The sequence below is a fragment of the Chelonia mydas genome, chromosome 17 (assembly GCF_015237465.2).
Source record: "Chelonia mydas isolate rCheMyd1 chromosome 17, rCheMyd1.pri.v2, whole genome shotgun sequence".
Classification (NCBI taxonomy): Eukaryota; Metazoa; Chordata; order Testudines; family Cheloniidae; genus Chelonia; species Chelonia mydas.
Window position 1 is genome coordinate 9,718,758 of NC_051257.2, and position 20,951 is coordinate 9,739,708.

The 20,951-nt window shown below is 39.0% G+C and overlaps 1 protein-coding gene across 3 annotated transcripts in view; it reads left to right on the plus strand.

The window, feature by feature from the left end:
- Nucleotides 1-139: 139 nt before the first annotated feature.
- The window catches only part of NLK (nemo like kinase), a 110,283-nt gene continuing 89,471 nt past the window's right edge, over nucleotides 140-20,951 (plus strand). For 2 of the 3 annotated variants that reach the window (XM_037880517.2, XM_037880516.2), the window contains exon 1: nucleotides 140-1,601. In XM_037880517.2, the coding sequence (XP_037736445.1) occupies nucleotides 1,144-1,601 (458 nt within the window). In that variant the 5' untranslated portion in view covers nucleotides 140-1,143. Of the gene's footprint in view, nucleotides 1,602-12,921; nucleotides 13,125-20,951 lie in introns of those variants that run through there. The other variant, XM_037880518.1, reaches the window with a different exon arrangement.

Sequence of the window (20,951 nt, forward strand, 5' to 3'; positions counted from 1 at the left end):
CGCCCCGCATGGGTGGTGGGGAGGGGAGGCCGGGTGCGCGTGCCCGCCGCTCGCTCGCTGTGCGCTCCGCTCAGGGGCTCCGTGAGGAGGTGAGTCTCGGCGGCAGGAGCGGCGGCGGCGGCGGCGGGTCGGGCGGCTGAGGAGGAGGAGGAGGCAGCTGCCGGGGGGCGGAGCGGCGCCTTGCGGCGGGGGCCTGAGACCCCCCCCTCCTTCCCGCACACACTCTGCGGGAGACCCTCTCCCCTCCCCCCATCCCGGCTCCTGCTCCTTCCCCTCCCTGCCTGAGGGGGGGGCTGCAGCCTCCGGGCTCCCCCCCACCCACTGCCCCCACCCCCCCCGCACTGGGTCAGGCTGTCAGGGCCGCGGGGAGGCAGCCACAGAGGGGGCTGGGGCTCCTGCCGCCCCTCTCCCTCCTCCCCCCCTCGTTTTCTCTTCCCCCCTTTATTCTCCTCTCATTCCCTTCCCCGCTCCTTCATTTGTCACTTTCCCTCTCCCTTCTCCCATCCCTCCTTCTGTCTCACATCTTGATCCCCCCCCCCCATTTATTTTATCTCCGTTTTTTCCTCCCCCTTCTGATTCTCATCCCTTCTCTGGCTGCTCTGTGCGTGTGCACAGCGCGCTTCTCTGTCTTTCCAGGGAAAGTTGCGAGCCTCCCAAGTTTTTAGTCTATTTCGGGGTGGGGGTATAAAAGAGGGGAGTGATGTAGACGCCTGGGGGAATCTCTTGGAAGGTTTTGACGTAGAGGATGTGGGAATGGAAGGGGTAGGCTTGTCAATACTCTCAAACTATTCCAGGGGGGTGACTTCAAATCCTTTTTCTGGGGGGGAGGGGGAGTGATCATTTTATTTCGAAAGACTGGCGCAAAAAGCCCCAACAACCCAAGGATGGAGTTTTAGTAGCCAACCACGGCAGAACTCTTGGGGGGGGAAAGGGGGGTTTGGGGCGCACAGGCTCACGTGTACGTGAAAAGATTCGTCAGATTGTTTGGCTTGATGGAGATGTGAAGCTAGTTGAGCTCAATGCTTTTAAAGGTGGGCCGTGTATGATGAAACCTGACTTCTTTTAAAGTGTAGCAAATTTCATTTTTTATGGCCAAATGACAGCTTGACCCAGTTGTTATCCAGTCAAAGGGCATTTTTTTGAATGTCTCTTTGTGGCACAACAGCCAACGCAAAAATGATGGCGGCTTACAATGGCGGTACGTCTGCAGCTGCAGCAGGTCACCACCACCACCATCATCACCACCTTCCTCACCTCCCCCCTCCTCACCTCCATCACCACCACCACCCTCAACATCACTTACATCCAGGCTCTGCGGCTGCAGTACATCCCGTACAGCAGCATGCCTCTTCAGCAGCTGCGGCTGCGGCAGCTGCGGCCGCAGCTGCGGCAATGTTAAACCCAGGGCAGCAACAGCCATATTTCCCATCACCGGCACCGGGTCAGGCCCCTGGACCAGCTGCAGCGGCCCCTGCTCAGGTACAGGCTGCAGCAGCTGCTGCAGTTAAAGCGCACCACCATCAGCACTCACATCATCCACAACAGCAACTGGATATTGAGCCGGACAGACCTATTGGATATGGAGCCTTTGGTGTTGTCTGGTGAGTACAGAAAATAAACTCAGCTAATTTTTCCTTTTCATTATTTGCCAAATCATAACTCATTTTTGTCATTTGGGCCTGAATACAAGAAAGCTACTTACTTACAAATTGCTTTTAGTGATTCATATCTATTGTAGAAAGTTGGTTTCACTTGTTTTTGTGGGGCAACAACCTCATACCATTAGGCCATGCTGTAAGCCAAGTCAGTTTTTGGATGACACCATTATTTTGAGACAAATGCAACATATTTATACATATCTTAAGAATGAAATGGCATTTGTTTTCCTTAGAGGTGAACTGCACAGCTTTAAAATAAAATATTAATTTTAGATAACAATTGAGTAATAGAATATACTTTTAGACTTAAGAGTTTCAAATGGGAAATGTGAAAATTAATACTTTTTTTAGACACCTGCCAAGATTTTAGTTGAGCAGGCTACATTTGCTCTACGGTAACACGTTACAGACCACCTAAGACAGTGATCCCTGTACTTTGCACTTTCATCATAAATGGGTATTTCTAGCTTACCTCTGAATGTCCTGTCTTCTCCCCAGCCACTTATTTCAGTAGATCTTATTTTTGGAACGTAATCTCTTAAAATAGAATTTGTGACCACTCAAACTTTAACCTATTTAATTCCCTTTAGCCCTTCTTTCCAGGGTCACGGAAAGAAAACCAGCATTTATTTTTCATTTTTATATGATGTTGATTTTAAATCAACAAATTTACCACTGACTGGAAGATGTTAGAAACACGAAGTATGTCTGGGTTTTGGTTTTTGACAGAGCAGGCATATTGCAGCACACTTCCTGTATCACAGATATGAAGTCACAAGCATATTATAAATGTGGCATGACCCCATGAAACTTCTTACTGAATTTGTTTAACATAACTTCTTGGTGTCATTTAAGGGACATCTGCCTTAGCAGCTTTCCTATAATTTCATTTTACTTAAATAAAAGTACTGTATCCTTTAAAGCTGTGATTGTCTTTGTATGCTGGTACGTACTGCAGCTCCAGAGTGTTTTACAGTAGAAGTCTTTGAAAAACAAGACTTTATTCTTTTTAAAAGATAGGTGATTGAACTATCCAGACAAATGTATTCATTACAAAACCATCTTTTTAAGAAGACAAAACATGTGGCTTAAACTAGATAAGCCTTTAGGGGCTGAGTTAATATTATAACCTGCATTTTTACTGTTTAAGAGGAAACTTTGAATTTCTAGATCTCCAAACTGTAAATGAATGAAATACTAATTTTTCAAAGTCAAAAACTGACGCATGTTTATAAAGAGCCTGAATTGCTGTATCCCTAGGAAAGGTGCTTTTGCCACTATTCAGTGTAACATGATTTAAGTTTAAGATGATAAAAACTAGAAAGAAGCCCACTGTAAAGATATATCCAAATATTATTTCCACCTGTCCCTGATTTTTATTACTTGAGATATATCTATCTCTGTATTTTGGAATATAGTTTACTGTAGGCTGTGTTAATTTTGGCTACTATGGAAGATCATTTGGTGCAAACATTTTGCTACTGTATGCATTTCCTTAGGTGTCTGTTTTGTCTGTTCTGTTTGCAAACTGCAAAAAGAGACTCGCTTTTGTTGTTAGTACTTTGTAAATATTTCTTTTTTTTAAATAAAAAGGTGCACAATAAATAGTAAAGTATGTCAGCATTAATGGTGACAGCAAGAAAAAGGAAAATGTTGTTGAAATAGCAGTTGACTGTGACTACAGTAGAATGATGGCCAAATGTTTCACTGGTATTAATTTAGCCCTGATCCTCCAATTGGATCCATGCAGATGGAAGGGTCTCCCAGTGTGGCTTCAGTTGCAGAATTGTGATCTCCGTATTTACTTCAAGATAAACTGTGGAATTTTTAATTAAAAATGGTTAAGATCACCATAGTGTGGTGCACAGGATTATCCAGCATAGAATTTAGTATATTCCTATGCACTGAGCAATTAGTTATGTTTAAATTATGTATTTGCAAATTAGTTTCTGTTTTGCACATACTAAATCTGATGAAGAGAGCTGTAGCTCACGAAAGCTTATGCTCAAATAAATGTGTTAGTCTCTAAGGTGCCACGAGTACTCCTTTTCTTTTTGAGATAATTCAGTGGTCCTTGCTCTGCTTTTGGCATTTGATGTTATTGTCTCTTCCAGGTGAAATGCATCCAGAATTTAAGATTTAGCATGTAAGCAAATTGTGTTTTAAAATATAAGAATGCATTTATAATTTAAGTTTGTTTATATGAAATCACCTAAGTTTATTTAGATATGAAAAATGTAAGTTTGGTACCTGTGTGACCTGAGAGCTGTAATGAAACCTAAACTAATTTTATATAATGAATCTCTCTCTTCCTAAACACATCATGGCACTAATTAATTGATGAAAAAAGTAATGCATATGATTTTGAAGGAAATTGGTATTACTTATGCATGTAGATGAGATTTGTAGAAGTAATCCTGCGATTTACCATTCAGATTTATCACTGAATAGTTAGTCAACTGGGACTTGATTTATCTTGGTGCTGAATGTAGCCAGTGAAATAAGTTATCAGCAATGGACAGTTTTGTAAAGGTATTGAATTTCCTGTTAGCTGACTGGTAAAGATTTTGTTTTGACAATTGAATTAATGTTTGTAATTAACAGTGCCTGTTAGGTTTTGTTTACATCCAAAGGTTTTAGTTTATTTGGCTGGTATGCTGATGTTTTGGTGCAGTCAGTGTGCTGTTGTACTTCACCACTCATGAGTTGTCAAAGCATCATGCTTCAGTGTTTTCCATCCTATCTCATTCAGACTTGTTCTGCTACTGTTGTTCGTATACACAGATTATATCCTTGTTTATGTGGGCACCACTGCAGCATAATTTGAGTGTCCTTGACAAATGTCATCTCCCTCAACTACAGGTAGATTCTGAAATAAGCTTAACTTAGCTGGTTTAGCTGTAAAGAATCTCCAACAGACTGAATAGCCATAAGTAAATCACTTTACAGTTCAGGGTCCAGTACATTTTAGCAAAGAATAAACAGGTACCTGCAGTAACTTGACCAAAGACTGGTACTTACGAAAGGTTGGTGAAAGTGAAAAAAAGTTGTTAAAGCAGTGAACCATTTAAAAGTGCCTTAGCGAGGGACATCTAAAATTTATTTAACTGAGGTCTATGTTGTCAACTTGCCAACAGTCCAAGGACTACAACTTAACTTGCTTAAAACAGAGCAGTTTGTAGATGTCCTTGTCTTTAAAGGATCAGTGTCAGCTCAAACTTAAATATGTTAAAAATTCTGTCTTATAAATCTTTATCCTTAGTGAAAGTTGTGTGTATTCCTTATTTCAATCCTAAATATGTTTTTGCAAGACTCCTGTACATCCTTAGAATGTGCACATGCACAAGGAGCTGTCCTCCACAGGAGTGCTTCTGTGTTGCTAGGGAGACCTGCTGCCAGCTGGTGGGATTCCCCTACAAAGAAAGGGGCTGTGGCTCAGGGGCTTGGTATCAGAGAAGAAGAGAAAACGCTAGTGCCTGTAAAGCTTCCCCAGGATGGATGTAGAGAAGCTGAAGCAGCCACTGCAGAGCACACCACTACACCCTGGGCCAATGATGAGGGGTAGATGCTGCCAGGGAGCCCCTTAGGAGAACAAATGAGTAATTACTTGTGCTGTTCGTGGGAGTTGGATCTGGTTTTGCTGCCAACGTGCTCCCACAATAGGAGGTGGAGACACAAAGGGATTGGGAACACTTGATGGTGGTCAGAAGACACTATATATGCTTATAGCTCCAGTAGTATCTGGAACACCCCTCCCAAAAGGGTGAGGAACCAACCAGTGCTGGAGAAGATCTGTTATGAAACCTTAAGTGATTTTGACAGTTTGCTTGCATATGTGGGGAACAGGGGTTTGTGTGTGGGAGGGAGAATAGTGTTTTAGAAGGTGCTTACTACAGCCACTAATGTTAATACCTAGATCTTAAATAGTGCTTTTCATCTGTAGATCCCAAAGCACTTTTCAAAGGAAGGAGGTCAGTGTCATTATCCCCATTTTACAGATGGGGAACTGAGGCATGGGGCTTTGAAGAGATTGGCCTAAAGTGACTGAGCAGGCCAGTGGTGGAGTTGGGAACTAAATTGAGGTCTCCTTAAATCTCCAGTCCAATGTCCTATCCATAAGAATACAGCATCCTTACTTGGGGTCCATTTCCTAAGGTGTGTGGGAGAAATCCATTTAGTTTCTTAAAAGGTGATGGTAAGGGATTGCTGTTGGAGGGAAGTCCAAACTTAAAGTGGTGTAAATGTAATGCACAGAAAACGTGCAAACTCTAAAAAGCTTAAAAACTTTGTAGGTTAATTTACTAGCATTCACATTTTAAGTACATAGCTTTGAATAGTGGCAACTATGACTTTGTATTCTTGTGTAGTTCATGGAAGAGGATGTATATGGCTTCCAGCTCATTGCATAACATAATGTCCTCTCACTGGTGCATCTGAATGCCGGCGCTAGGATGTCAGCATATATTTCTATACAAATTATGTGTATACAAATAAGCTATAAAACTGAAGACCAGTCCAATTTTGAAGCCTCAAAGTGAAATGAGTTTTAAAGTGTTCATTTGCTTCAAGTTGAAAAACAAAATCATAAAGCTTAACCCTCTCCCTTATGGCTTACCAAGTGGTCTGGTTGCTCATATAAAGATGGGACTGTAGCTTGAAACTGTATTAAAGATAAGGACAGTCAGGAGATGCGGTTGGTCACTGGCCTGTACTTAGATCTGAAATGGTTAAAGCAAATACTAAGTAACTACTGAGAACATGATTATATGTAATTGATATTGTTTTAAGTGGATAAAATGTGGGCCTGAAATTTGTGTTTCAAAGTGAGGTACATCATTGATATTAAATGCTCCAGCCATGAAGATGTTTCTAAAATCAACTGATAAAATCAACTTTTAATATTTTTGTGAAAGCGTTTTGTGTGCTGAGCAAGAGTACAGTACATATGATTTGTTTAGGAAAAAATATGTTGGATAGGATAGTAGAACAAACAATTGAGGCTGTAAGTTCAGAATCCTGTAAACAAGTATAGGATAAACTCTCCTTTTGTGTCCAGATGCTGATGGGAACCAGGATGCTGTTTTGCATTGGGTGTTAATGCAAATCCAAGCTATAAAAGCCTAGAGCTAGTTTAGTAAAGTGTGGAAACTCAGCAGATAGTCGAGTGATTCAAAAGCTTTCATTAAACAGCTTTCAAGAGGAGTTTTGCTATGTTTGCAGACATTACCTTTTGTGGAGCCATTTTGTGTGAAGGTAATTTTCCAATGACACAGAGCTCACCTGTGAGATCCAGGAGAGACATTTGTGGTGATGGTGTTTTTTTTCCTGCTAGCAAACACTGTGTTATCCATGCAGCAAATGAATCAGGAAGTGATTCTAACAATCAGAAAAATATTCTTGTGTTGACTGACATCTGGGAAGGCAGTTACTCACTTTGTTTTCAATTACTTCATCTGCAGCTTTGCAATAATCTAGAATGATTTTTCCAATATTGGCATAAACCACTGCACCCCCCCACCCCATCTTAAAGTTTTTCCTTGGAGTTTTAAATGCTAACGAGGCTGAGTAATACTTGAACTGCAAACAGGAAATGCTAGCTCACCTAGATATAGCCAGGTATCAGTAGGAGGCTGTGGAAGTACTGATAACATATTATCCATAGAGAAGGCCACTGCCGAAATTGTTGCAACAAAACAAAACATGCTAATTGAGCAAACCTGAGAATTCCAACGAGACTATTGGAAAAAAAGTACTAATATGACTAATGGTCTGGAGTCTGTCTTTGCCAAGTAAAGTATATAACTTAATTTTCTTCTTTTTTCTGAAGAAAGATCCCCTATTCAAAATGTGCCGTAAAATATCCGTTTTGCCCAGTAAACCTCTCTTTCCTCATGATGGACTCTAGAACTCTGGTTAGGAGTGCATAAATAAAATGGAAAAAAGTGCGTGAGTGTGTGTGTGTGTAGAATTAAAAAATGTTCCTGACCAAGTGCTTGTTTACACCTGGAAAACTCAACTGCAGAAAAATGGGTATTACATTCAGCATTGCTGATAATTCTCTCTTCTAGATATCTATAAATGCCAGTTCATTCAACAAATTTATCTGGTTTGTCTAGAGCAATGCCATAATCTGAAAATTGGATCTACACGTTTCTGATAGAAAAGCATATTATCACAGTTACTGCTTCCATAGTTTGTCTTGTTGTGTGAAGATCTGTTCAGAACACCCAGAAATATGAGATACTGAGGTTGGCGTTGATGTTGTAGTACAATTTCCTGACTTATACTTTAATCTAATGTGTAGGTTTGAAATGTGACCACTAATTGTTCATTTAGGCAAAAACTCTTTAGTAGTAGCAGGCTATCTTGAATGGATTGAAGACATTGGGTGGGACCATTTCAAACTTGAAAATTACATTAGAGATTTATCTATGAAGTATTCCTGTACTTGTATCATGCTGTAATAAATTCTTTTGTTGCCTGGGACATCTAATGGAGCTAATCATCATTTCTTAACTAAGATATTATGTCAGTTTCATATCACTGGTGCTTAGAGGAAACCATGACTGAGCCTGAGGCAAAAGATGCAGTGCTGACAATGAGAACGTGACAGAGCAGTGCATATATTGTACCTAACTCTGACTACCACGCTTTAAGAATAAATGGGTATACATCCTTATATGGGTGTGCTGGTATTGCTGAAAGGAGTGCTATATTTAAATAATTCAGGGTTGTGATTTTCAGAGTTGCTTGTTGGCTGTAAAGATATACATCATGGTAGCATGATCTTCTTCTTGAAATTTTATGTTGGGTATATTGAGATGCTCCTTATGTGTCAAAATTTCACTTCCCAATATTTGTGAAAAGAGAGAACCTATTTTAACATAGATATAATCTTTCCTAGGCGTTGCTGAATTAAATCAAATGTATGTAAATGACATCTCTAAATATTTTTGTTTGTCATGAGGTGTTGTACAGGAAAAATGTTCTTTCAGCATTGGCATAGTTTCGTATTATATCCAGTTACTAGCTGTGAAGAAATTATTTGGAAGCTGGGTGACATACTAAGTAATAAAGTCTGAATTGTTGCCTTGCAAGATGGCATAAAAAACAAGGAATATGGACAATATATTTTTTTTCTCTCAAAGGTGGGTGAGACTCTTTTCAGGCAAATCAGTTTGCAGTAAGTTATGCACAGGTCATTGTTTCATGACTAACTTTATAGGCCATTTTGTTCTATTAGACCATTTGCAAGTCTTGATATTGTTTGTATCCATATGTAAATGCATGTTGGCAATACAGCACATGATAGAATCCAATATTTGTTCTTTCAGCTCAGCTCTGCAAATGTTGTAGCTGAACAGCTTGTAACTGGATTGGGAATCAAAATTAGGTTTTCACAAGATATTTATATTTCAGATGTGACTCCCTCCCCCATCCCCCGACTAATGCATTTTTTTAGCTCATAATTTGTTTTTACTTAGGAGTTTTAGGAGAGAATACACAAAAAGCAGAATTTGAGTCACTTAAATTGTCCACTTTTAGAAGAAACAAAACACATGCAGCATTTAGCAACAGACCAAGGCAGGGTGGTAAGAGTGAAGCAGAGTAACAAGCATTTGTGTGGTGCCACCAGGCTATGTTGTGGGGTATGCTAGTTGCCTAATTTCTTGGGAGAACCATGGAACTGGGGGAGAGAAGAGAGTAAGAATTAATGTGCTCTGGAACCAGGGACTGGGATGCGGGATGGGAGGAAGTTGTTGACATGTCTGATTCTGGGCTGGCTTGTGATTGTTGTATCTGGGACTCATTTAGCCTTAATCCACTTGGGTAGGATTTTTAAAAACTTAAACCTATTTACCTATGAGTCTAGGACATGAAATATGAGGTAATGTTTTGAGTTGTTTTCCATGAAAGGCAACATACATAGTATAGAATTGTTTCTTAGGCTGAATTTTTGTTGTTAAAATGAGTATCTTAAATAAAAAGAATTTTAAAATTGGAATATTTAGAAACCATTTCCGAAGGTGCTGAGAGTCAAAATTAGCTTTAAATATATGTTAACTTTTTTTCCGGGGAAATCTTGAATGTTTGCGAGGCTACGCAGAATGGTGTGTGTGTTTGTGTGTTTTTGCAGGCTCCTGTATGGAAATATAGTTTCATCTGTTTTGAATTTCCAGGACTGCTTTTGAAGTTCTGCTTATCTGGCCTAGTGTAAGATATTGAAAAGTAGCTTGCCTGTTAACTTTTTGGTTTGGATTGGACAAGACATTGCTCCCAATTTTTATGGTTGTGGTTTTGTTATCCAGGTGATGTATGTATTTGATCTTTCACTACTCAAAAGATTACAATAGAGAAGTGTCAGCTGGCAAGCCCCTTTTGTAAAGAGAGCGACAAAGTTTGTTTTTTTCCTGATTATTTCTACTTGTCGTGGGGAGGGGAATGAACCCCTTTTCTGGGTTGGTATGGAGTATGTGGGACATTGTACAAACACTTTGCATGATCCAGATTCTTCAGTTTGTTTTTATATAGGAAGATTAAAATACTTTTATTAGTTTACCTGTGGAGTAGATCTATCCTCAGACAAGCCAAATTTCAGATTACATGGTTGCCATTCGAACCCATTCCAATATTGTCAATCATCTGATAACCATTGTGTTCCCTGTACAGTACTTAGTATAGGGAGTACTGGAGTAACTTTAATTATTCGCAAATTAGAGTTGTAAAGATTATGATGGAGACCCACTGCATGAGCTTAGTTGAAATAAACTGTGCTTGTTTCAGTGTGTGACTCTGTATATGTATGACAGTCAGTGCACACTGTGCATTCAAATGTTGTGAAATTTAGTTTTCTAAATAAAAGTAGCTATTGCACATGCACCAAAGTAATAAGGTTGAGAAATTAAATGCAGTGATGTCAGAAAATCCAAAACTGTATTATTCTTAGTTGTGGTAACATCAGTATTGCGTATACTAGACACAAGTTAACAACATATGCATTAGTAGCATTCTAGGTGATGTCGTTAAAGTAGTTGTGGGAACCTAATTATGCTGGATTTCGTGACACGTTTACATTTAAATTATGAACTATAATGTTGAATAAACATGGGAATTTTAGTTACTGAATTTATAATAATCTAATTTGGGGTTTTGCAGTAATTAGAGCACTATAATAGTGTTACATGGATGTTCTTTATAGCTGCCATTTAAACAAAATGGATGACATTTTAACTTTTTTAAAGTGGTCTTTCTTGGTTTTGATATAAATGTAGTCTACCAAAACAACAAACCTACCAAACCAAAACCTAGAGTGTCACAAATGTTAAAACATGAAATCATGCTTTAAAGTACAGCTGGGCTATAGGAATTACTGGTAGCAACTATGGAGCAAATAGATACTGCAAAGTTTGTTATAAAAAATACCAACAAAAACAATGTAATACTTGAGGTGAGATGGGAAGGAAAATACTGGCAGGGAAAGATTTTACTAATCAAGACAGAAATTCCATGGACTTTTTTTTTCTGTACTCTTTGCAACCATTAATATGTAAAATAAAAGGAGTACTTGTGGCACCTTAGAGACTAACAAATTTATTTGAGCATAAGCTTTCGTGAGCTACACCCGTGAGGGGTGTGGCAAAGCTAAAGCCCGAGCCTCACTGTCCCTAGTGGGGGTCGGGAGCAAAGCCCAAAGGCTTCAACCCCAGACAGGGGGCCTGTAATTTGAGCCCCGCTGCCCAGGGCTTAGTCTTTGGTCCCAGGCGGTGGGGCTCAGGCTTTGGTTTTAGCCCCAGGCCCCAGCAAGTCTAAGCCAGCCCTGGTGAACCCATTAAAATGGCTTTGTGACCAGTTCGGGGTCCCGACCCACAGTTTGAGAACCCCTGGTCTCCTGGATCTTAAATTTTAATAAATTCCACCCAAAACAAGACTATTTGCATATTCAAAAGTAGAGGGGGAAAATAACTTTTTCTTTGCAAATCTGTGAAAGTAAAGTAGCTTAACTTTTTAAAACTATGATAGCTTCACGTTTTTCTGAAGCTGCAGACCAGTAGGAAACTAGACGCAGTCAGTTTTTTCAACTTTATTTTTTATGATTTCCTCACTACCTTTCTCTAATGTTGAAGACATGAGAGGAAGTATTTGCTTAAGGATTAGCAACAGAAAAGAGAGGACTAAGGGGGGATATGATAGAGGTCTATAAAATCATGACTGGTGTGGAGAAAGTAAATAAGGAAGTGTTATTTACTCCTTCTGGTAACACAAGAACTAGGGAAATTAATGAAAGAACAAATGAAATTAATAGGTAGCAGGTTTGAAACAAACAAAAGGAAATATTTCTTCACACAACGCACAGTCAATCTATGGAACTCTTTGCTAGAGGATGTTGTGAAGGCCAAGACTATAACAGGGTTAAAAAAAGAACTAGATCAGTTCATGGAGGATAGGTCCATCAGTGGCTGTTAGCCAGGATGGACAGGGATGGTGTCTCTAGCCCCTGTTTGCCAGAAGCTGGGAATGGGCGAAAGGGGATGGATCACTTGTTGATTACTTGTCCTGTTCATTCCCTCTCGGGTACCTGGTTTTTGGCCACTTCTGGAAGATAGGATACTGGGCTAGCTGGACTTTTGGTCTGACCCAGTATGGCTGTTCTTATGAAAGCTATCTGGTGAACTTTGGATTTTGTTTGTGAGCTTTTTAGAATATAGTACGGCATATACAGCGCACATTACGATTTAGTGTAACATCCCTTTCAGATTTTGTGTTTTTAAAAAAAGAGAAAAAAAAAAGAAAGTCATTGTGAGCTGATGCGACAGTATTGTCAGGTTCACTCTTCTGTGTTCCTTAGTACCAATAATTCAATTGTTAAACTCCTTTTCTGTAAATCAGCCATTGTTTCCCAAAGGTAACTACTATTTGTACACGTACATGTTTGTGCGAGTGTAATAAAACCTTTACACACGTATGTATTGGAATACAATATTAAGTTTTGAATCAGCCTAAAATCTTTATAAGGACAGGGAACACTTAGTAAAAGTGTCCTTAATTAAAATGTCATCCATTATTCAAAAAGTGTACACTTGACTGCAGAATTGATTTACAAGCACTAATTTAAGCCTTGTCTACCTCTAGAGGATTTCATGCTATTTCTACCCTATCCCATGACGTGTCTACTTAAAAAAGTGGTTCAGTTGATTGTCATGGTAACAACAATCATTGCAGTTTACCCCAGTATTGTGTTGGGGTAAAGTCTCGATTGATTGCGGTTCAATCAGTTAGAATGCCATTGTGGATGCGACACACTAGCACAGTTGGTGCACTGCCAACACTGAGAGCTGTCATCTTTGTCATCTCCCTTAGCTGTCAAATTTCCTTAGTGAGAGAAATTTTAGTGGCTTGGCTGAGAACCTGCCGAGCTGAAGCTGAGGGAATTACTGGAGTCGGGGAGCATGGTGAGGAAGCGGAGAGGTAAGATGGGAGAGGCTGAGAAACTATAGAGTTGGAGAAAGGCATTTCTGGTAATGGTAATGGAGGTGGGGAGAAACATGGCTTGAGGGAATGTTTCTGGGGAGGGGGAAAGTGGGGGATGTGGCATGGGGACAGAGAAGGGAGGCTTGTTGGCGGAGGCAGCTGTCAGATCTTACAGTTGTCAAAGATGACAGCTACCTCTCCGGAATCAGGGTAAGGCAACTCTACTTTGGATACAAGGACAAGCTTTACAGCACTTTGAGATGGCTAGTGTGGATGTGCTCAATTGCTTGTGCTTTAGTTAATTGTTCTGCAGACAACTGAGTGCCGAAGGTGTAGGTAAGACCTCATCTATATAGTTCTAAAGTACATCGTTTAGTGGAGGCTGTAAGTCTTTTGCTTTACTGTGAGTCAAACTAGCTATTATACCCAATTTTGTAAAGTAGACCCCTGAGTGAAGCAATTGAAGTTTAAATGCAAGTGGCTTGTGACAAGCAGTGTAAATATGTATGTAAAGGATAGAAGTTTATGTGGTTAATGTTTTATTTATAGATAATAGTATTTTAACAATCACAGGCAGCCAGAAAGAAATCAGTGAAAGCAGTAGTGAAAAAGAATGGGTAATAGTTACAGGTGATGCATACCAAAGTAATTATGTGCAGCTCTAAATACAAGAGGATGGAAAAATTAATTTTTAGCAGAAAAATGTATGTTTGGTTCACTTAAAGTAACACTCTCAACAAATCTTAGCTTTTAAAAATGTTTTTTCACTTAGTCGTTCTAAATTAAAACTATTCTTTAACATCACCCAGTATCTTATCATGTGCTCTATATGTGAAGCGAAGCTTGCCAACAGCATGCTTGAATAAGGACATACACCTGTGTTGAAAAAGGGAGGAAAAAATAGCTGTCATCGCTTCTAAACATGTAGACAGTCAAAGCTCCCTCCATGGCCAGGCTGTTGTGAGGGCAGTGGGGAAGTGGGTGCGCTCTTCTGCCTGCATAATAGCCACAGCTGCACTTCCAGTTGTCTGTTTCCTTTCTAGGAGATAAATCTTGTCCGAAACATGGTTTAAAACTGGTTTGTTTGTTTGTTTTGATGTCAATTTGAGGCCCCCTCACTTATGCTTCATCACTTATGCTGTTAAATGTCTAGTCTCACTGTTCTTTGTGGGGAATTTTATTTGTAAATCTTTTCCCCTAAGGCAAGTCATGGTCCCTGCAAAAAGAAGCAGATCTCAGTAAGACTTCCCATATCTGTTCATGCTTGCCTACCTTTCTAAGCATCAATGAAGGATTTTTCCCATGTAGTGTATAATTTGCAAATATCTCTAATATTCACCAGAAGAATTTATACTTCAGTCCTACAGTAGGATCCTCTGGTGTGGACTTTTACACCAGCAAGGAATCCTAATGAAGACATTAGGGCCTTTAAACTCGGGTTTGGAAGAGGTTAGCTAACGTGCTAGCTACCACATGTTAACAGTCTAGTATAGATAAAACAGTGTGCTTTTAACACGTGTTGAACTGATCAAGTTAAAACCTTTAACTTGACCAGTTTAACATGTTTACAGCACGCTGCCTTGTTAACAACCTAATGTAGACATGTTAGCTAACACCTTTCAAATCTAACATGGGCTTGGAATTAATACCAGGGTAGAAGTTTCTGCTGGTAGATCATGTGCTGGGTTGGGACCTTAATAGTTTGAAGGGGAAAAACAAACAAACTGACTAAAGGCAGATCTGTATCTATAAAACTTCATTCTAGTCAACTGATTTTTTTGTTTTTGTTGTGAGCCAAATATTTCTGAATTTGCTACTATTGAGTTAGACAACACATAACATTAAACAGATAAACATTCACAAAACTGAACATATTCCACTGAAACTTCTAACTTGTGTATGATCAAAAGTGCATTACTTTGGAAGTTGTTTCATGCTGGGGGAGGTCAAGTTAGTAATATCAGGATTTTTAAGGGGCTGGTACTTTTAATGAATGGTGTAAATATTGTAGCTGTACATTGACATCCATTGCAGTTTAGGTTGTCATCATATATCATTCTTCTCACTTGTGGGAGAATATACTTTTGCCATAATCTCTGGCTGGGAGTTACTGTTTTTATAAGAAAATGTTTTTAAAATTCACTGTTAAATTTAATAACTACTTAATATGCATTTTTGTACTACTGTGTACATCCTAAATATGAAGTGAAACAGTAGACTGGAACAACTCTATTAGGGTAAAGAAGCTATTTTACAAAAGATCGGAACAGCTGTGTTGGAGACATTCCAAACTGTTGGACAAACATAAACTTTATTTCAGGTGGCTCAAGCTTCCATGAAAGAATTACATTTTTGTACGTGATTTGCTAGGTTTGATTTTACAGGCTGTTAGAACAGCTTCAGCATTAAAGGACAGCTAATGCTATGTCTTTAGCTATTGCAATGTGTGTGTATAATGTCTGAATTAAGGATAGACTTATGTCAGCCTTAACATTAAATGTCCTACCTTTGGTCATCTTGTGAACCCTCCAAGTTACCATATTAAGTTTTTTTAAAGTGCTTAATAAGAGGTCTGAAAGGTAATGATAAAGGCAGTAAGCAGGATCACCAACATAAGAATGTCCATACTGGGTCAGACCAAAGGTCCATCTAGCCCAGCATCCTGTCTTCCAGCAGTGGCCAATGCCAGGTTCCCCAGAGGGAATGAACAGAACAGCTATTCATCAAGTGATCCATCCCCTGTTGTCCATTCCCAGCTTCTGGCAAACAGAGACTAGGATACTATCCCTGCCCATCCTGACTAATAGCCATTGATGGACCTATCCTCCATGAATTTATCTAGTTCTTTTTTGAACCCTATTATAGTCTTGGCCTTCACAACATCCTCTGGCAAGGAGTTCCACAGATTGACTGTGTGTTATGTGAAAAAGTACTTCCTTTTGTTTGTTTTAAACCTGCTACCTATTAATTTCATTTGGTGACCCCTAGTTCTTGTGTTATCAGAAGGAGTAAATAACACTTCCTTATTTACTTTCTTCACACCAGTTATGGTTTTATAGACCTCGATCATATCGCCCCTTAGTCGTCTCTCTTCCAAGCTGAAAAGTCCTAAGTCCTAGTAGTAGCTTTCTTTAAGGAATAGACACCTAGACGAAATGTACAGATTTGAAACATTGCATCTGAGACTTAAACCTCTAATACTCTTTAAGCTGCTGTGGCTAACACTACACTGATTATAGCTTACGGAGTTTACAGAAATTAGGTGCTGATAAATAATTTTTTTAGCATCTTACCATGTGATATATTCTGATGGCATTAACAGTGTAATTGAAAAGTATGTAATAAAAGTGTTCTTTTCTTATTAATTGTTACAAATCTGCGTGGGCATTACAATGTGTCATATAGGTGCAAGTGGCCTCTGGAATCTTGGGACATTAGAACATGATTCCTTTCCTTTCTGAGTCAAATACATGTAAAATTGAGCAAAGGATAAAAAAGGTTGGTCAAGGACTGTGGTGTGTTCAGCCTTCTTGTCGTTTTGGACTTGGATTATTTCTAGTTTTAATCCCTAACCTCTTCCATGCCACATCACCCCATACCACTAGGTGATGAACTTAGTTTCCTTTCCCCTCCAAACAGTGTAGCCTGAGAATGGACTACATCTTTGTTGATTTGGCAGCAGTAGTGCTGAGATTGCTTGTGCAGTTGGCGAACTAACAGTCAAGCAAGAGTTCTGGCTCTGATCTTAATTATTTGCTAACATACTTCTTGAAAGCAGATAACATCCCCCAACTTAGTTTGTGTAGTTTTTGATATTCCTTATAAATATTTTTATTATTCCATATAAATATTGGAAACTATCTTTTTTAAAAAGGCATCATTGGCTAATCCTAATCTCTAGGAAGTAAAATGGCTATCATTTTAAGGTTTCAAATGGCTTCTCAACTACTGAGTAAAATTGTTAGGTGGCTCAGTCTTTTCTATTTGCTGTTGATAACCTCAGCATTTGTTTAGCGGACCCTGTGTAATCCTTATTTTATTTTTAAAAGGACATTATCTTCTGGAGATTCTCCTAAAAGTAGCAGCTGAGACACACGTGTGAAACAAGATCCAAAAATCAGACACCAGGAAGAGAATGATGTGGAAGGATTTCTTTAACATAAAGTAAAACTTTCTATAACCTTGGTTTCGTGATTAAATAATCTGTATAATAGGGATCAGCAGGTTTCAGTGGGATGCAGATAAATTTGGTTCTAATAAAACAAATTTTTATTTACTATATTTAAATTGGTGTCTTGGAGTAGTGTATTCCTCATCTGGACTTCAGTGTAAAAGGTAGCTCTTATACTAAGAGCTATACTATACTATATTTGGGGCATTGTCTTCAGATAAGAAAGGTCTTTAGCACTGGATCTTTATCGTGCTTGCATCATTGGAGGCAGAGATGGATCTATGAGAACTTCTCTGTCACCCCCTCAAGCTGCTGCTCCTGAATAATCTGTTAGTTTTCTCTCCCTCTGTGGCTGAAGGCAGGAAGAACTTAAACTGCTATAGAGCTTAGGTTCTTCTCTCCCAAAAAAACAAAATCTTAATTTCGGATTAAAGCTGTAATAATGATTTAATATTCCCTTTCTTTGTTTGCAGCAACTCTCCCTTTGGTACCACCAGAGCTAGCATTCCCCCCTGTTTCTCCCCAACACAAATCCACCTTACGTAGGGCTAAATACAATTCCAAAATGATAAATATCTACATGGCTTAAATGGCATGTATTAGAACCATACAAAGCAAGGAATAGAGTTTTTCTGTTAGTAGACATTGCTTGTTCCTTAAGGGCAATGGCCACATCTAGGGATGAGAGATCCTACTCGTATGAAGAGATTTCTAAGGTCACATTTCCCAGTTTTTCCCAATGAGACTTAAAAACCTACTCAGATTTTCAGTAGGTTTGTAATTAATAGAGTGAAGGATGGTTGCAGTTACAAGGTGAGCTGTCCCCTAGACCTCTTTTAGTCCCTCCTAAGTGCATCGCTGAGGTAATAGGACTGGCTTCCTGCACCTCTCTCAAAGGTTGAACCCCACTTTTCAACTACTGTGGGACTGGATTAATGGGAGGCAGCATCCCCCATTTCCCAACCAAGTTACACCATGGGCCCGTTTGGCATGTGTAAGCCCTCTTCTTGTGGGAGCCCATGACTGCAGCTGATTAAAGTGACTTTAAAACAGCTTCATCAGAACAAAGCATTATTTATTCCCCCAAAGATACATAGCATGCAGGGTTAAAACAAAAAAGGCCTATACTCAAGGGATTTTTCTACACTGTAGTGTTTAATTGCAAGCTTTTGTAAATTCCCTTTCATGCAGTTACCTCCATCTCTGTGTTGGGAGAGACAGGCTACACTGGTGACCTGCCCAACCCCGCTTCTTCCGTAGGCCGACATCTTTAAGATTTTATTATCCCCTTTGAGCCTAAACTCAGGTCTGGGAAAAATAAACCTTGCCAACCTAGCTGGAGCTAGGCTGGAGCTATTCCCCAAAGAGTATCTTCCACATTTTTTCCTCAGAAACTCTTTGTCTTTTCTGGACATTACCTTAACTTCGCCATTGTTTCCTGTTTGTTTTCCACCAACAGTCTCCTTTGATTTTAACTCATTCCAGTCGTGCAGGATAATATCGAACAGGTAACCTGTGGCACCTTGGATAGTCATAAAAATAATACAGATCTCCTTCGTTCTCCACTAGGATATAAAGGTTAAAATGACTAGAATCCTTATCTGTGGAAGTTATTGCAACTGCCCTGCGGTATTGTGAGTGACCAATAGGTCTGTTTCTGCCAACGCTGCAAACAAATACTATTTATTAATAGCTTCAGATCCGCAGACTTCTTAAAAATACTGACCATTTAGTTGCTTATGAGAAACTTAGTAGCCTGAACCAGACCCTCCATTCCATGCCCTATTCCCTTTTAGGGCAAGTCCGCCTGGGTGATTTTGAAGATTCTGTAGAGGTCAAAAAGTCAGTTGCACAATAGCCACTTTCCAAAATGCATTTTATGTGAAGGGCTGCTATTTTCATGCTGCTGCAGAATAATATGCATTATAAGTTACTTGACGCTGGTTCTAGAAATGAATGGAGAAGTGGGTATTTGGAGAAATATTCTTTGTATTCTTAAGATGCTTCAGTGAAAGTAAAATACAGTGAGTGCAAAAGGAAAAGCGATTTTTCTGGTTATGAACATAGGGTTTCAGATACCTATTTGTGTGATGTGCAAAAGCAATGCAAGAATATATAGTAATAAGTATCTCGGGTAGCAAGTAGATAACAAACAGTTGTCTTGCATTTCCATTTTACTGAGTGATTTTTATGATTCAGCCTTTGAGAGAAGTAGACCAGGCAGACAGTGATTGTGAAGCCAAAGAGGATTTGTCTATCTGAAAAGAAATAATTCCTGAAAGCTTTTGTTAAGCAAATTCCAAAAGATGATAGACACAAATTTACTTTTGATACAAGGCTTGTAATATCTGAAAGATAAAAGTAGGCTCGCTTTTTGCCTTGTTTTGTTTGTTTTGTGTTGTTCTGTGTTGTGGGAGCGGTAAGCATGGCAATACAAAAGGAAAAAACCCTGAGGTGGAAGTGGAACTGGAAGCTTTAGCAAATAAATTTTTGGAGGAACAAACTGAATTGTTTGTTGAAAAGTCTGAGCAAAGATGAGATTAAATAATTTTAAATTGAAACTATCCCATGTGTGATAAATCTGAAGTAAAAAACACTCAGGTTCATGGTATTGGTAAAGCTTTTAATCAAAACTTAGTGGTCTTGCAGTCACTTAGCTTGTTTTATCAAGTCATGACTACTGTTTTAGTAGTGTGAATATATCCAGAACAGACAAGAAAATAAGTAAAAAGCGGTATCTTGGAAAATGATAGAACCTGCCGACGTTATTTTAACACCAAATTTCCTTCAGGTGATCATTCCAGGAACTTTAGTGTTAAGAGCATTTAAGGGAAAACAAAAGTTAATTGTTTAAATTTTCTGTTGATTGGCTTCTGTTTCTATGAATTCAGAAAACATATGAACTTCTTAAGATGTTCACGAACAAACATTAGCACAAGTAATTATAATGACCAAGTGTATTACATGTTTTTCTGTATTTAAATGTAAATACTGTATAAGCAGGCAGAAGAAGTTCTTCCAGAATAGATGTATGTATATTAGTCATACTATCACATCTTTGTGACTAGGTTCTAATTGCTTTAGAGAGATTCCAATGTAACATTCCCTGTAAATTTTGTAAACCTTATAACAGACAGAATTTATTTTTTCCCCCACCTCTTAGTCACTATGACAAGTTAATCCAGGCTCTTCTGAGCCGCTGATGTGTTATCTTTTCTTGATTGTTGTAAGGACTGACACAATGAAACATATGTTGAAAGTTTCAGTTTTAATTCTAGAAACTAAACATAATAAGTCACTTAACCTGTAAGATGCCAGTAATCAGTTGGGGATGAGGGAAGTATCCAAGTGGTGACTTCGAATTATAGAACAAAATCAAAGGAGGAAGGGAAATGAATACCTACTGTCATATCCTCCCTGAGGTTGTCTTACATACAGTAGTTTGTAGGTACAATTATTTAAGTAGGTGAGTTTTGTGAATTTATGACCATGCAAGGCAAGGAAGCATATTACTTTCTCCAAATGGATCCAGTCTACGTCTTGAAGTGGGGTGGGTTTATAGAATATTTTATGCCACCAATCTTTCAGGCAGTATGAATAGCTCAAATTCCACATACTAGTAATGATTATGCATAACTAGTCTGATAGTGTAT